A 17,136-nucleotide genomic window follows, 5' to 3' on the forward strand; every position below is an offset into this window, starting at 1 on the left:
AAAGAAAAAGAAAATCGGCGCGCCGTTACGCGGCTCACAGATATCGCCGCTTCGCGCCTTGTGGGCGATGCTCTGCATCGTCGTTGGGTCAAAACCAGGGACCGCAGAGCCGGAGGGCGGGGGCTGAAGGCCCCCTCCCCCCCCCCCCATTATTTGGGGGGAAAAAGAGAAAACAATAGAGCATGCAAGTATGCTTAAAATCGCAAGCTGGCAACCCTAAAAATGAAAAATCTCCCTACTGTGGGAGGGGGATACCCCCCATCCCACATCATCCCCCCCCCCCCCCCCTCGCTCGCTCGGGCTCGGTCGCTACGCTCCCTCGCAATACCCAGCTCAGCCCCTGAACTCTCCCCTTGGAAAAAAGCTAGATCCGTCCCTGAAAGACAGTGGTTTCATTTCGACTATATAAAGTCACGTGTCTCGCAACATAAAACTGGCTTTGATCAGGTTTGAGGATTCCATTGAATATGTGCATTGAAATAGATGGTTGCCTTTTTCTCTGTATTTCTTTCTTCCCCCCCCCCTCTCTCTCTCTCTCTATAAATTCTGTGAGATGTACAAGGAAGCAGTGTGTTGGATCTATAGGCCTATAAACCACGTCCAATTTGGAGTGCCTATAGTCATCGGTTGACTAGACTCGTGACTTTTGTGTTTTGTGGGCTTTTTTCTCCATCAGCGAAAATACACACACACAATAAACATGACCATGATTATGTGTGCATATATATATATATATATATATATATATTACATGCACACACCTATACATATATTCATATATAGTATACATATATATATAGCATATAATATACATATTCATTCATTCATTTCATTTATTTTCATTCTCGTTTTTCTTCCAACAAAACATAACACAAAGTAAATCAAGAATTCTATCATAAGCATATGTATATATATATGTATGTATTAGAAAGTATGACATATAAACGATAATCAACAAACTAATAAAGATATGCTTACATACTGGAAATACAAAGTTATGTTTATTATAGAAAGAGAACTGAGAGGTCTACTAAAAAGCATTGCTTGTAGATTGAATTTCTTCAAAAATACTGTAATTACAAGTACATAATACAAAAATAGATAAGGCAAAATGAAACAAAAAACAGAGACACAACAACATGACATTACTAACCTGAGGGGGATACGATTGAAAGCAAAAAGGGCAAAAACAAAATCAAAGGAAGAAAGGAAGGAAAGAAAGATGCATGAACAGAATTGTAGAGAAGTTTCAATGAAATCGGAAAGTAGATAGCAATATTATGGATTGTTTCCTAAGTCCGATAAAATGTTGTTGTTGTGTTTTAAAGAAAGGAGAAAAAGAAAAAAATGGGGGCCTATCATATACAACAAATAATTTGCCCCAGACAATACTGACAAGAATCAAGCATAATAAATCTTAAAGGTATCAAACAAGAATAATAGATATACCATAAGTATGATGTCTCCACGAGGGAGCTCATAAAGTCTCAACGAGGGAGCACATATCGTCTCCACGAGGGAGCTCATATTGGAAGTCTCAGCCAGGGAGCTCATAAGGTCTCCACGAGGGAGCTCATACAAAATAACTCCACAAAGGAACAATGCAAATATTAATTATTATAGAGTAATATTACTCTAATAATCAATTAGATTCAATGATACGATTAAATATGAACAAGCGTTAAGTTATACAGGAACGATGATGTCTTTTCTTTACTGACCTGTAAATACAAAGGCATGTTTATTTGATTTCTTTTTCACGTGATAGCAATATGTTCTTTGTATGAAATCACATGATTATAGTTTTGTAATTTCTTGACAATAGTGAGTCTCAGGGGGATATAATGTATGAATGTTCGTGACCAAAAAAAAAAAAAAGGCAAGCATAATTATTATTTTTTTTTAATATTTGCGTCCAAATCAACGGAAGAGCTATGGGTGAATGTACAATGATACGTCATCACTTCTCTGCATTATGTGTTTACGTGTATACAGACAAAACATTATTTATATATACTAGGTGGTAAGCATGGAAACGTGATATTCTGTACTCGATAACTTTCTAGAGTAAGGTACGATTTCGATGGAACTGGCACCATTATAATGTTCGCCTTGTTATATTCTGTGCAATAGTCAGTTGTAGATAAGTCACAGTTTAAAACTGGCCTTTAAACCATAGTGGCTTTGAAATTTAAGGGTGATGCAGCCCTATCAATGTGCAAAAGATGTCGGAGCTAGATTACATCACTTGGTGCTTGGTTATATTCATTTAAATTGAATTGAATGATGATATTTATTGAAGTAGAATTCGTGTCATAACATTCTTTCCACCATTTGACCCTGTATAAAAGGACACTATGATGTTTGAATAATGTTTACAGAATAATTATGTTTTCAGAGACACTTCCCATTTGAGATTACCGTTTAATTCTAAAACAAAACAAAACACAAACATGATCTTGACCGTGAATTATATAGGAATTATGTGGAATACTGTCTATTAAAGTTTATTCTTAGCTGCGATTACATAGTTTAGTTCATTACGAGACTAAATCGATGGCTGACAAAGGGATATTATCTGGGCGTCCAAAAAAAGAAGGAGTTTCCCTTGACTTTGGAGCAATATGAGTTCGTTTAAAAACAATGGCAGTTCAATAAGTTATTACATAATATATATGCTAACAGTTGGTTGACAATAAGATTGTTTATCATTTAAATTTACTGTGATTAATTGTAAATGTCACTTTCATGCTGAAGGATGACGGCAGACACATTATAGACACAGTGGATGATTAGATTGAACTGGTTAATTGAATTGAACTGGATTCAATTTTTGTATAAAGTGCAAAAGCAAACAATAGGCCTAGCTAATTCAGATGGTCCTGCCTAAGAAAGTTCCAAATTAGGCTAATCAAATGGTTCGCTGCAGCTCAGAAAAAAAAAGTTTAGGAATAAACAATGGCGTTTTACTTTCCTATTCGTGCATACGTTTACCTGCTCGTATGCAGTAATTCCAAAGGTTCGTTGTTCCGAAGGTTCGTTAGTCTAGAAATGAAATATAAGGTTCATTCCGAAGATTGATCACTATGCATTTAACCCTCAGAAGCAACAGATCATGAGATTTGAGAGTAGGAACTGTAATAGGAGAAAGAGTGAGACAAAGGGAAGGGAGAGACGAGGGAATTGGGAAAGGAAGGGAGAAAATGACGTTTTGTTTCCTAAAGACTAAGAGCATGTGCTAGTTACTGAAAAATCGGGAAATAGGCCTTCTAAAGAAACAACACCCATACTTTCCGAAGGTTTCGTCCTAAGACTATAAAAGGAGGTACCCATGAGATACCCACACTTTGTTGGAGGTACTCAGTACCTACCTAAGTTCGGTGTCATTACCTTGCCTGTCCACTGATCTCTGGAAACGATAGAGGGCGGTATTCATTTATAGACGATTGACTAGTGGCTGTATGGCGTTACGTTTCCAAGCGATGATTCCCTTTCGATAGTGCAAATTTGCAGTGACTGTGCTAGCGCAGCAGCGAGCCTCGATGTCCGCTGTCATCGCTGCTCAGCTGCTCGCCGCGGGCGCTCGCGCTAAATGACCGGAAAACTCCGGGCCGGTGTTCCTACCATACGGGCTCTAGCCAAACTACATACGTTAGACTCGCTCTTCTCTCTAGCAACGACGTGTACGAGCTGGCCATACATTCCACCACTCGGCTACCGTATATAAAAGGTATATATACCAGTAATGGTCTAGACTATACTAAATTTTCGTAGCAGTGTAGGCTTACTAATACTATACACTACGTTTAATACATTCCCGGGTTATAGATGGGAACTAATGTTAACGTTGACGTTAGGAACCTCCCCTGTAGATCGTTTTGACGGACGCATGCGAACTCCCGAGCGGAGCCGGAGCGAGCGGATATGTTGAGAGGCGCGGACATCAACAGTCGCTTTGACTGGTAAAGTTAATAATGCATGTAACCCTCAGATTGTATGTTGGTAATAAAGCCTAGTTGGGGTTAAATGCAACCTACTATTGTCCTAATTAATGATTTGAAGGAATGTGAAGACGACCTCAATCGACGTAAGATTAAGAACACAGCCTAGGTATGATTCAGACAAGAACAGAGATCTATTAGCGTTATACCGGTATATGAAAAGGCCGGATATTAAATTTTAATATGACAATCACATGAGATGAGAATAATGAGATGACATAAACCACTAACGTTAGCTAAGACTGAAGAGCTAATTCTAACAGTTTCATGCAGAGCTACCAAGTCTCACGCATTCTGCGTGAGACTTGAACATTTAGCCTTTGGGTCTGTCTCACGATCTCACGCATGGCACCCTTTTTTCTCACGCATATTGGGCAAAGTCTGCAACTTGGGCCTATAATAAGGAGCATAGCTCAACAGCACCTGATCGCACCATTAAGAGCTGAAAATTTTAAATGCTCCCTACCGTGGGAGGCCACAGGGGGAAAAACCCCTCCTACACCCTCACTTGCATGCACATTCGCGCGCCGAGATGCCGAACGATGCCGAGTCATGAAAATCTCACTCATAAGAATTTTTTGATCTTGGCATCCCTGTTCATGTAACTGTAAGAGAAGAGGGAAGAGGTGAGGTACCGGAACAAGTCATTGGTACATTGTAAACGTTAAATCATTAAATTCACAGTATTAAATTCATTTCACTTCCAGGTTTGATCATTGAGCAAAAGAGAACTTGTTAATTTTCCCCCTCAGAAGGCATGTTTTGAATTTGAGAGTGAAGTTGACAGTAGATGGTTCTAATTCCTAATTATCCCAGGCACACTTGCAAAGTATTGTTTTGTAGGACCAGCACCTATTATGCCCTGCATGCAATACGAAACAAGGGCCCCCTGATGTGGCCAAAGCAAAGGCACCAAAGTGTTTGTCTATCAGTACCAGTACATCTTGACTTTGGAGAGTTCTTAACCCGTTGAGGACGGTTTGATTTTGCTACAACACGCATTTCCCGTAGACGCTTGCCCGAGTAAACTCGGGACTCGTCCTCAACGGGTTAACTATACACAGCCCAGTCGCTGTATAAATAGCTTCGCGCGGCGTCTGGTTGGGCTAGAGAGATCTAATCCTATAAAATCACATACAGTCACAGGATGATACAGAATGTGTTGTACATATGACATTCAGAAAAAGCGATGAGCTTCAACCCCTGTGGCTTCAGTGTTGCTTTGAATATTTATTACCGGTACCACTTACAGCCTATAAATGTTTGTTATGCAGTAATCCTGAAATTGATTCTAGTTCACAAAAGTCTCATGTTTACACTTTTCATGAGAGGGTTCAACCAAGGAGGCGTCTCTCATTCATCTCCCTGGTTCAGCCATGCTGTCCAATTTTCAGGTGTGAGAGCAAGGGATGTACATTGTAGCTGAAGGAGGTGAATCAGTAAGAACTCAAAAGTAGAAAGTTCCATGAGCAAACAGAAGTACAGGTATTCATAATTTGTGCAACTATTACATTGACACATGCAGTCCTGCCGCTGTACAAAAGGCGCTAGTGTGTTTTACACGGCGTCTGGTCGGGCTTAGTATAATTTGTGATGTGTTCTGCCGCGATGTTCAACAGCTATCCAACGAAGTACTGACTTTGAAATCAAATTTTACTGCATATCATAAAAACATGATTTTTGTGTCAACTTTGATTACATGCATTCTATACATGTATCGACAAACTCTCTAGTTTCAGATGCGAAGGCCAAAGTACTCTGATTGTATTAGATCTTGTTCTGCTTTATTCTGAAAGTAGCATTGCTTGGCTAAGAATGAGGACGTCATTCAACATGTGAGCTGCGGATCATGCCAAACGACCGTCATCCAGTTTTCTGCCACATGTGAAATGCGCTGCTCACTTGTCACGTGACCAGTGAGCGAGAGCGGATAACATGGCGCAGGAAAAAGGGCCAGCAACGCCTCCCCGAGATGATGAGAAGCCCGGAGAAGTGGCAGGAGAAGGGCTGAAACCCGATGGATCGGACCACAGGAGCGACGGCCCTGAGAATCAACGCACGGGTTCTGCAAGAGGAAGTTTGCCAAGCTCAGAGGAACTGGCCCGGGCATCCTCAATGTATCAGTTTGTCCAGGACGGCTTTCATCTCAAGAACTCTTACGAACACAGCAAGAAGTTGACAGAACTAGTAGATGGTAAGCTCGTACAGTCAGTTTTGATGAGGGAGAAAATATTGTATATTTAGAATGTTAAAGAAAGTCTGCAGTCAATTTATGTGTACAAATCTAAGATTGATGATACATTCATAAAAGTATCTTAAAGAGATGGTGTAGTTTTGGTTGAGACCTGTATAATTTCAGGTTTCTAACATTTTTTGGTGAGATAATGAGAAACCTCTTATGAAATATGAAAGAGCATGTAATTCTATGAGGAATTCAACGTTTATTTGATGAAAATTGGTTTTGAAATGGCTGAGATATCCAAACAAGAGCGATTCTAATAAAGTGTGGGACCCACACTTTTATCACGATAGCTTTGTTTTACTTTGTTTTTGGATGTTTCAGTCATTCCAAACCCAATTTTCATCAAGTAAACTTTGAATTCCTCTTAAAATGGTATGTTCTGTACTATATCATAAGTGTTTTCTTGGTATCTCGCAAAAAGTTGAAAGCCCAATTCTCATCTCCACCAATACTGTACCATAACTTTAATAGAAGCCATTTTTTTTTTTTTTTTTTACTGGGTTGTTTTCAGATGGTTGTAACTAGCAGAACTAAATCCAAGAAGTTTGCTGTTATACGGTGACGTTGTTTCTCTTGGGCTGCAGTGTTTAGACATGAAATCTTATTGATGTTAGTTTAACCCGTAAACTGCTGAAGACCACGTCAGAGGCCTCGAGTTAAATTTCTTGTAATTTGTTATTAAGAACAAGAATTTAAATGAAAACTTATGCTATTACACTGAAACTCATTTAGTTTTAACAAACCGAAGCAGAAAAAAATAAGTTTTATCATAAAAGTGAAATTTTGTAGCCAAAAAAGATGTCAAAATATGCATACCAATGTACAACATTAGGTAGAAAATTTCGAAAACAATAAAGGAAATTTTGAAATATGTCATAGTTTTTCGTATTTTTAATGACAATTACGATATTTTTCAATAAGAAAATTGGTTTTTGGTGTAGAATATGAAAATTATATTTGAAATTTATTGGTTACGGGTTTACGGGTTAAGTCAGATATAAAGGGATGCTTTACCAGTGTGATGCCTCATTTCACATAATACTGCATTCACTGCATGTAGTCACAGTGTCGTTGATATCTGCTAAAGTAACATGAATCCCACCCCCTTAATAGAAAATGATTGTGGACTCTTGTCTCACGAAATGAAATTTTAACATTGGCTCTCTCAAGGTTGCTAAATCATGTTTTGTGAAAGTTTGCAGACCACACATTGGACAATTTTTATGCACTCATTTTTGCAGCATGATTACTATTCTTTTGCTGCTGTGAGTGCACAGAAATTACAGTGCCCAATTTCTTGATGGGTTACTGACCCTCTTTTTTTATCCTTTTTTGGGCAGTCACATATAATCCCAGGACGAAGCAGTTCATCTTCATGGACACAAGAGGAATTACAACATGGTACAAGGATGGGATTGGACACACTGGTGAGATGTCATTCATAATTAAGTCTTTTCATTCAAGATGCCAGTTCTAAAACCCTGTACATGTGACCCGGCACGGCAAAAGGATCCGAAAGTCGCTGACGGCAAAGCCGAGAAAATGGAGTTCAAAGTCAGATCATCAAAGACGGTCAAATCCATTGAATTTCTGTTTTTGGCAAAATTTTGTAGTCTAATGTTTCGTCTATCCTTTGCCAAAATTTGGAAGCTAAAAGAACAAAGGAAAGGCAAAAAATTAGCATTTTTCTTGGCCTTGATTTTTGACTTTCAAATGGAACAAAAACGTGTCTGAGGATTTGAATTTAGCGCCACAGATAGACTGCGCCCCAAGCAACAAAGGAGTGATCCTATTGGTCAGTGCATGGCATCCTGGTTGCTGATTGGTTGTGCACAGACCACAGGTCATGCACAGACCGCTTTTGTTAAGTTTGAATGAACATCATGGATGTTGCTAGGCCCTTACCTTTTATTGTCAAGAGGTGAAAGTTGTCTTTATACCTCCCTATGATCGCGATTGTATCAGTAGGAAACTTTGAAGACGGTTTTCTAGAAACCTTGATTTCCTAGACCACTCAACATGCTCTCATAAAATTGCAGATATCTCCACAACCAACTTGTACTTTTATGAGTCGTGTTGTATATGAAATTCAGGAAGAAGAGTAAGGGAATAATGTCATGTCATTTTCAGAAAATCAACCTCCCACGACTTCCAAATCCTTTCGTTGTCGCGGGTCACATATGCCCAGGAACTTATCTTAACTTACCATCCTTTTTCAATTTCATCAGCATTTGTTGTGGTAATCCATCTTGACTTGACCCCGTTGTAAAGTTAGCAAGCCCACTCAGGTGTAGCGATGTGCATGCTCTCTATTAACGTGTTCCTTACGGGAACCTGGTATACCAGGTTCCCTGGGAGCAACTAATATACGGGAACCTGGTATTACAGGTTAGTGCCTGCTTTCGTGGCCTAAATTCATGTTTCTTTGTGTTATGAAGTCCCCCAAAATGGGTTTAATAAATAGGTCAGAGTTTATTCTGTCAGCACATGTTCTTCTTCTGTTGGAAGAATTTGTATATCACAGTATTTTTATCCTAAGTTGTTCTGATTTAGTTTGCCCTTGCTCTGCTACAAAACTCATATGAACATGTACATTAGCGATTAAAGCTGATCACAGTACTGTAGATATTTGTGTTCGCTGACCCCAGTCATCGCATTTTGTCGCCTGATTTGTGTAGAACAAAAGAGAGTGTGAGCCCATCAGCGCACGCTCTATTCATACATCGCACCCGATCAATATTTCTATTGTTCAAGGGCACATGTAGTTGACTGAGGGGAGGGGATGCATGCACCGCTTGACTGTTTTCGCACAGGTGGATTACCAACCTGTCCGTTCTCTGTCGACGGGCAAAAAGAATCTCGTGTGGGGATATTGAAGGTATTTAGAGAATTGCGGAAGGAATGGGTTAACAGGATGGCCGTGGTGATTCAATAGGGATTAGGGGGATGAAGGTTCAACGTACTCTCTGTTCATTGGCAATCAGCTGCTTGACATCTGTGTCAAGCAATAAACAAAGTACATTGGGGGTAAACAGCCCTTAGGGCAGAGTGTGATATGAGGTCAGACACCAAATGATTTACGTATCTAATCCTCTATATTACTGCACCAGCTCAAACCCGAAGCATTTGTGCCACAGTTTTACAATAAGCATTGGAGAAATTGGTCCAAAATATAATCATTTCTTTTTAATAGTCAAATGAAAGATTGTGTCTGAGTCTTAATAATCCCTGTTGTGCATTTTGGTAGACATTTTGCCTACATAGTGTATATTTTGATATAATGCAATTCATCATGAAGCATATACACAGCAAATGTGCAAAGAGCCCTACTTTTGATCACACGTATGTTCATGTTACATGCATCCTATGAACTGTCAGAAAGTAGGAATAAAACATAGCCCATACTGAATATTCATGAGCCAATATATACACCCATAAAGTAATAGAATGCGTGTTACAATGTTCTTCTTTTTTTTTTTAAAGTTCATCAGTTGTTTGGGACAGAAGAATGACAATAATTTGCACATATATGCAGTTGAACCTACTTACAAAGGGAGGCATGTGATTTGGCCAAAATGGCAATCTGCTGGAAATGGGGTCTTGAAGATCTGTCTCAAAGATCTATATATAGGTATATAGGTATAAAGCTATCAGGGTGCTTGTCACTGCTTCCTGGCAGTGCTCCAAAATGATAATCATCTATAAAAAAGGAGCCTAGACTAGATATTATTGATTCCCATTTCTATTTTGAGACATTGGTTTACTCTCTTGTTACCATCAGCAATTAAATTGTACAGTGTTTTTTGCATTTGTTTGATATTGTTTCTGGCAAGGTTAGGTACGTAGTTTGTACTTCTGTCCCAAAGTTCAGGTCTAGGCTGACAGAAGCAAATATCACGTATAGTTGATTTAAAAAAAATGTTTGTTTCTCTTGCCAATGCTGGCAAATCACTTTTTTTTTTCTCTCTCTCTTTCTTTTTTCTATTTTTTATTTCCCCACAACTTCTGTAAACAAAATATCTAAAAAAAGGTCAAGTGGTTCATTGTGAACAAGTTACTACCAGTGTGATAAACAAGTACAATGGGGAAACGAGGCTTAGCGTGCAAACAAAGTGTCATCCTGCAGTTCGGTTTTGGAAGGACAGGAAATACTTGGTTGTATCAATGAGGAAATACAAAGAAAATATGTTGATGTTATGCTTTCCAGAGGAAGGTTAAGATGTTATTGTTTGCTTTGTGCAGTACAGACTACCTTGATGATCAAGGAAAGTAGTATTTGAGTCAAAACATTTGACCCTTTATGATATGCTTACAAAGGGAGGGGGAGAGATCAAGTATTTGGCTAAATCTCTCCTGGCCGTCATGCTTAGCACAAACAAGAAACCTGACTGAAGTCCTGCAGCTGAAGATGTATTTCAAAATATATGTGACCCGCTACAACAAAATGATCCTAAAGTCGGGCGAGGTCGATTATTTGAAAATTGCATGACACAATTCCCTAATCTTTCTGCTTTAAATTGATATACACCCATTGTACAACATGTCTTATAAAAATAATCGGCTGTGGAGATATCGATGTTTAAAAGAGCGCATGTCAAGACGTCTGGGAAATCACTGTTTCGAGAAAAGCGCCCTAAAAGTTCTCCTTGCGACGCAGTCACAATCAAGAGACACGCAAGTCAGTATTCACCTCCGGACAATAGAAGTTAAGCCCTAGCAACCCCCGAAATGCTCGTTCAAACACAGCGTCGGCGGTCTCCTCACCGACCAATCAGTGACCAGGATGTCAGGAGAAGCGGCTAGGCATAGCGCAACCCGCCCGCACGCACCAGTCGACTGGGCAGTGTGGGAGCTTCACGCTCCGGTTAGCGGCAAGCAGCAAACTGACCAATGAGATCACTCTGGTCGTTGTTAGGGGCGGAGCCTATGTGTGGCGCTCACTCCAAATGTTCGAACCAGTTTCTGCTTCGTTGAAACGCCAAAAAAACATGGCCCAGAAAAACGCTATTTTTTGGTCTTTCCTTTCATCATTTTGCTTCAAAATTTCGACAGATGATAGAAGACATGTCAGACTCTAATAATATGTCAAATTCAGAAAATTGTAAGTTTTGACCAATTTTGTTGCTCTAACTTCAAACTAGATTTTCACGGCTTCGACCGTGCGCGACTTTAGGACCATTTTGTTGTAGCGGGTCACATATCGTTCTTGTTTGTACCTTCATATGAATGGTTGCACTGGTATGGCAGGCTTACCTTGAGCCAACATTTCAAAGAAGTTGCATGTACATTGCAAAAGGATAGGGAATGCTTTGATATCAATGTCATGTGAAGTTGTCATGACTTTCACAATATTCTCTTCTTTCATGCTCTCTTAAATTTCTACAGTGAATCGGAGCATGACGTTTCCAAAGTACCAGAACAAACTTCTGAGGAATATTGTTTACACCCGCAAATACAATGTGTATTTTTGTCTTGCCAAGGACTTTTCTCTGAAGGTGAGTGCACGGGCGGAAAAATATATCTATTTATTTCATTTCTGGGTAAAAACCAAAAAAAAAAAGTACCATGCAATCAATACTGTGATGTTATATTGAAGTGACTAATTTTTGTTGGATAAGCAACTCTATTACAATGAAATATATTCTTCTTTCCTCTTCACTATGATCTGTACAGTGTTCTGTTATGAAAGGAGAAAATGACAATCAAACAGAAACAAGGAAAGTGGTGGTGAATCTGTGTGACAGATAATTTGCAGACCAGTAGAGTCAATGTTGTTGTTGTTGTTGTTGTTGGTGTGTGTGTGTGTGTTTGTGTGTATGTGTATGTGTGTGTGTGCCTGTGATCAGCCAACTGAATGTATTTGAGTTGAATCCCTCTGAAGGAAAGAGTACTAGTATCCAGCTGCTGCACATCTCCCCTCCCTCCCCCACAGGTGCTGAATAAGGACTTTGAAGAAACATGCAATGTCAACTCTGATTTGAGCTCCGTCATGTTCCTCGTATTCAATCCCGTCCGAGATGAACTGATCACAGGTGGTGTCAAGGGAACAAAGGTATGTAGGTGAATGCTCCTGTGAGCTGGTTATAGCTTTCATGCTGTGAAGGATGTCACTCGGTAGTGCAGCTTCCTAGACAGAATGCATGCTGCAATATACTCATTCTTGTGGTAATGTGCACAAATATGAACTCATGTATTTACATCTGCCGAGGTGGTGATGTTTTTTTTTCTGGTGTTGGTTAATTTGTCTGTTTACAAAACAACTCAAAAAGTTGTGCATGGATTTGGATAAAACTTGAAAGAAAAGTTGATAATGACACAATATGATTCAATTTTAGTAGCGATCCGGGAATTTTTGTTAATTTTTGAAGGATTTGTTTTGTTTGTTTTGTTTTCTATTGGAAGATAAGGTCAATGAACTTTGGAGTTCTAACTGGGCATACTTGAGGTTTGCATATGTGCACTAGAGTGCTTGCTCTGCCCGGGCGAGGCGCTGCGCAGCTGGAAGCTGATGACGTAAACAAAAAGGCTTCTGTATTGGGAAACTGGGCGATTTTCAGCATGCGTGTATGTGTTGGAAATGAGCTGCTTGGCGGAGGTCTGCACTCTCAAGTGCTTTTCTAATTTGCAATGTTCTGCCTTTCACAAATTCTGCTAATTTCATAGCTGTTGGAATAACAACTTACAACATTTTGCCTCCTGGAACTCAAATGCATTGTATGTGTATGGTTTCCAAGGTGGGAAGTAACTATTTTTTTCTTGAAATGTAATAACACTTCTTTCTCATTCTGTCAGTGTGGCTCTAGATTGCTAATTCCACTACTCACAAATCATCTAGCATACCCGTACTAGTCCCAATTTGCAAAATACTAGGTTTTGTAAATTATGTGTCATACACGCCAATATGTTTGAGGTTCACACAATTTGCAGTCTACAGTATTTTCATGGTGGGGAAGTTTTCATGCATTTTGTTCAGTGTATAACCAGTGCAAGAATAAAAATATCAAAAGTGCTTAGTTCACCACTTTGCCAATGTAAATTTAAATGCTATTAAAAAACCTGTATTGCATTAATTAGCCGTGAAATTAAAAAAAAAGAAAGAAAAAGACAAGATTGATTTGTACTGGATCGAGCACCAAAGATTAATCGTTTGAAAATGCCACCTTTACAGTATTCATTGTGAATCACATTTTCATTGCATTCCATACAAATGAGAGTAACAAAAAGCATGGCAACAGACCTCAGAGCAATACATTAAAAATCAAACAGCAGTGTTTTTTTTTATAGATTATGTTTATTGAATTCAATACTATTGGCATATTTTTCAAATGAAAGTAAGTTGCAAATAGCAATTAAAAAAGAATGTGATCAGGGGCCCGTTTCATAAAACTCGTCATCTGTGACAACTGCCACATTTCTATGACAAATTTGCTCTCAGCCAATCAGCTGCAAGGATTTCAGTAGCTTGTCACTGATGACAAGTTTTATGAAACAGGCCCCAGAACATAATATTGTTGTTTATGTGCAGTTTCAACCTTCTTAAGAAGCCATGCGAACATGAACTTTCTTCAGCGTGCTAAGAACCAGAAGGGGGCAAATAACATCTAGGCCTTCAGCTTGGGCTACAAAGGAAGTTTTGGTTCTCTACTGAAAATTTGCAAATAAGCATGATACATGCTTTCCTTTACTTTGTTTTCTTTATATGTAGTCTACTGTACGAGCTGAAATTTTCGTGGTGGTTTTATTTTCGCGAATTTCGCGAATCGCCTTTGAACTGCGAAAATAACAACGCGCTAATAGCTAAGTTCACTTAGACCCTCGCAACCGCGAAATTAACAACATGCGAAAGTGTCCTCCAAGTAGCAATTCGCGAAAATATCTGTGCGCGAAAATTTCAGCTCATACAGTATGTGATCTTGTTGGTGATCATACATGAGAATCCATATACCACATATAACAGTAATTTGAAGATAATCAATGTCACTGTGTTTTTCACTTCCTTTGAACTTCCAAAGTTGAAGAGAATCTGATATCCAAATATATTAATGATATGTATTTTACTTCAAAGTAAATTATTATCTCAAATTAAAGTGAATTAGTATCTCATATTTGGACTCCTTCTCAGTCAAGTCTGCAAGACCACAATAATTAGCTTAATGCCAAGAGGCAAGGAAGATTTTCACATCATTGCTATTAAGTACTCTGAATATATGTCTGTGTAGAGTCCATTAGGCCTACTTAGTTTTCCAAAGACTTTGCACAGTGTTGTTCTCTGCTAAAAGAAAGTGTACAGTCATTTCCATTGGTGAATTACAGTCAGAAGCAAGGTGGATGATTGCTGCTGTAACGACGTTGCTCATTACAGGTCTGGCAGTTTCGTCAGGTTGCAGATGAAGTGTGGAGAGAAATCAAACCAATGGCAAATTACAAGCTGCTGTTAAAGTAAGTTCATATCATTTTAATACTGTATACGCCAAATATTTCGCGAGGTTTTTATTTTTCGCGAATTTTGTGAGTCAGGTGCTATTCGCGAAATTAAAGGCACGCGAAAATAATGACTCTGATCACGCTATGAATGTGACGTATGTGAATACATTTCTCCGTTCAGTACAAGACTCCACAATCGCGAATTTAACCACTCGCGAAATCGTCAGGAAGTTACGATTTGCAAAAATTTAGACTCGCTAGATATATGGCGTATACAGTATGTCCCTACAGGAAGAGAGTGAGGGAACTTTCTGACTTCCTATGAGAGAAGCATGCATTGTTCAGTTGTGTGTCTTCTTATCAATTCTTATTTTCTATTGATTTGATTTTAATATTCTACTTCCTCTCCTTCTCGCCAAGGTGATGAAGGAGTCACATTCTCTCTCTTAACGTGCAGTGGGCGTTACCTGGTAACATGGTACATTATACTATATGTCCTTCTGTTTGGAATGTTTGTCTGTAATAGAGAGAGCATGAAGGGTGCAAACGTGACACACCATGTGCATTGTTTGTCTCCAGGGGAGTAAGGACAGTGCAAACATGGCACACCATGTGCTTTCTAGTGATATCCTTGTCCATGGCCTCAAGAGACTCATTCACATGCAAATCTGAAACAATGTCATGTTTGCCATGGTCAAGTTTTGACTCCTAACTATTTTTTTTTATACTGTGGGTGGTGGGGGTACTAGGAATCACTCTGATTTCGGGTGGCCGGATGGTCGGTCGATCGGGCGGTTGGGCAGTTGGGCCGTTGCAAAATCTTGTGGATCAAACTACTATCTTTATTGAGCAATTGACCCCAAATTTGGCATGTGTGACTGTTATCAAAGGTAGATGTGGAAGACACCTCTTTCCGTTATTATCGCATAATGCATTGCCATGGCAACGACAAATTTTCATAAAAACTTGTGAATCCAACTGCTCTCTCATTTTTTGAGCAAATTACCCCCAATTTGGCATGTGTGGCCGCTATCAAAGGAAGATGTGCAAGACACCTTTTTGTTTGTATTGCATAATGCATTTCCATGGCAATGGCAAATTATCAAGAAATCTTACAAAATGTTGTGGGTCAAACTACTCTCAGTTTTATAGCAATTCAGGTGAAATTTGTGATATGTGATCAAAGTAAAGTGTAGCTGTTCAAGACACCTTTTTTTTGGTGTGTGAATAAATCTGTTGCCATGGCAGCAGCAGTTTTTTGTACCAATCGTACAAAAATATGTGGGTTGACCTTACCCCCTGAGTTTATGAGTACATGTATTTGACATGAATTTTGGTACATGTGACCACTACAGTATGTAGATTTGCAGAACACATCTTCTTCTTTTTTTCTCCATAATCTTTATTTGATTTCTACAATTTCACATGCACACAAATGCACACACACACACACACACCTCACACACACACACACACACACACACACAAACACATATATATATATATATATGTATATATATATATATATATATATATATACGTATGTTGACATACATTCATTTATTCATAGCGTAAATAACAGTCTACACTGTATTAACTGCACTTTTTTCCACAGACTGCAACAATTCAAAATTCAGGATGTGGTTCATACACCATTACTGCCAATACCTACTGCTTGTCTGCATAATGTGTCACTATACACAGCCCAGTCGCTGTTTAAATCGCGACAGGGCTGTGCCAGAGCGGCCCACAACGCAGAGCAAATACAAAAGCGAATATCACGATCGCGTTGAGTTTTGATACTTGACATCATTTTTTGTCACCTCAAACTCATTAGAAAAGATAATCTTCATTAATGAGACTTCATAGCTATACAATGTTATCAATATTGATATGAGTTATACACAATTCACAACTTACTGAAAATGAAGATTATATGCAGCTTGTGCAAATTCGCTAGAAAGTGCCTTTTTTTTCCCATGGACTTATCGCGAGGCCTTTCCTCTTCTGTAATATAAGCACGCACTTTACATGAGTAACATATAAATTTATATAAGTAACGTATAAATTTTTATTTGATTGTGCACCATAAAATTTGATATCAGCAATACAGCTGTGAACAGCCGTAGGAAGCCATTCAGTAGAGCTAACGGAAGAAACATTGTACCAGTGGAATTGATGTTCTTAATCTCATATATCAACTGTCTATCGCTTATGCATCACTGTCACTACAAAACAAACAAACAAACAAACAAACAAACATACATGCAAACAAACAAACAAACCCCAAACAGCCAATGTGAGGTGCCATTGCCAAACAAAGAAAATATAACAAATGACCAAATAAGGGAGAACAAACTCTTCTCTTCTATTTTGCTCATTTTGTACTACGTGGTCTTACGTAAACCAAAATTGGTGAAATAATTTCCTTTTCACATCATTAGGCAGGCTACTGTACAAGCTGTACAG

General features: G+C 38.8%; 1 protein-coding gene across 1 annotated transcript in view; it reads left to right on the forward strand.

Moving 5' to 3' along the window:
* Positions 1-5,936: 5,936 nt before the first annotated feature.
* Positions 5,937-17,136, forward strand: part of LOC139712887 (uncharacterized) — a 112,007-nt gene continuing 100,807 nt past the window's right edge. The window contains exons 1-5 of the mRNA XM_071624667.1: positions 5,937-6,195; positions 7,584-7,670; positions 11,629-11,738; positions 12,176-12,295; positions 14,606-14,682. Of these exons, the coding sequence (XP_071480768.1) occupies positions 5,937-6,195; positions 7,584-7,670; positions 11,629-11,738; positions 12,176-12,295; positions 14,606-14,682 (653 nt within the window). The remainder of the gene's footprint in view (positions 6,196-7,583; positions 7,671-11,628; positions 11,739-12,175; positions 12,296-14,605; positions 14,683-17,136) is intronic.

This window comes from Diadema antillarum, unplaced genomic scaffold (assembly GCF_040938485.1).
Source record: "Diadema antillarum isolate AM-2024a unplaced genomic scaffold, OU_Dant_1.0 seq00001871_RagTag, whole genome shotgun sequence".
NCBI classification, from domain to species: Eukaryota; Metazoa; Echinodermata; class Echinoidea; order Diadematoida; family Diadematidae; genus Diadema; species Diadema antillarum.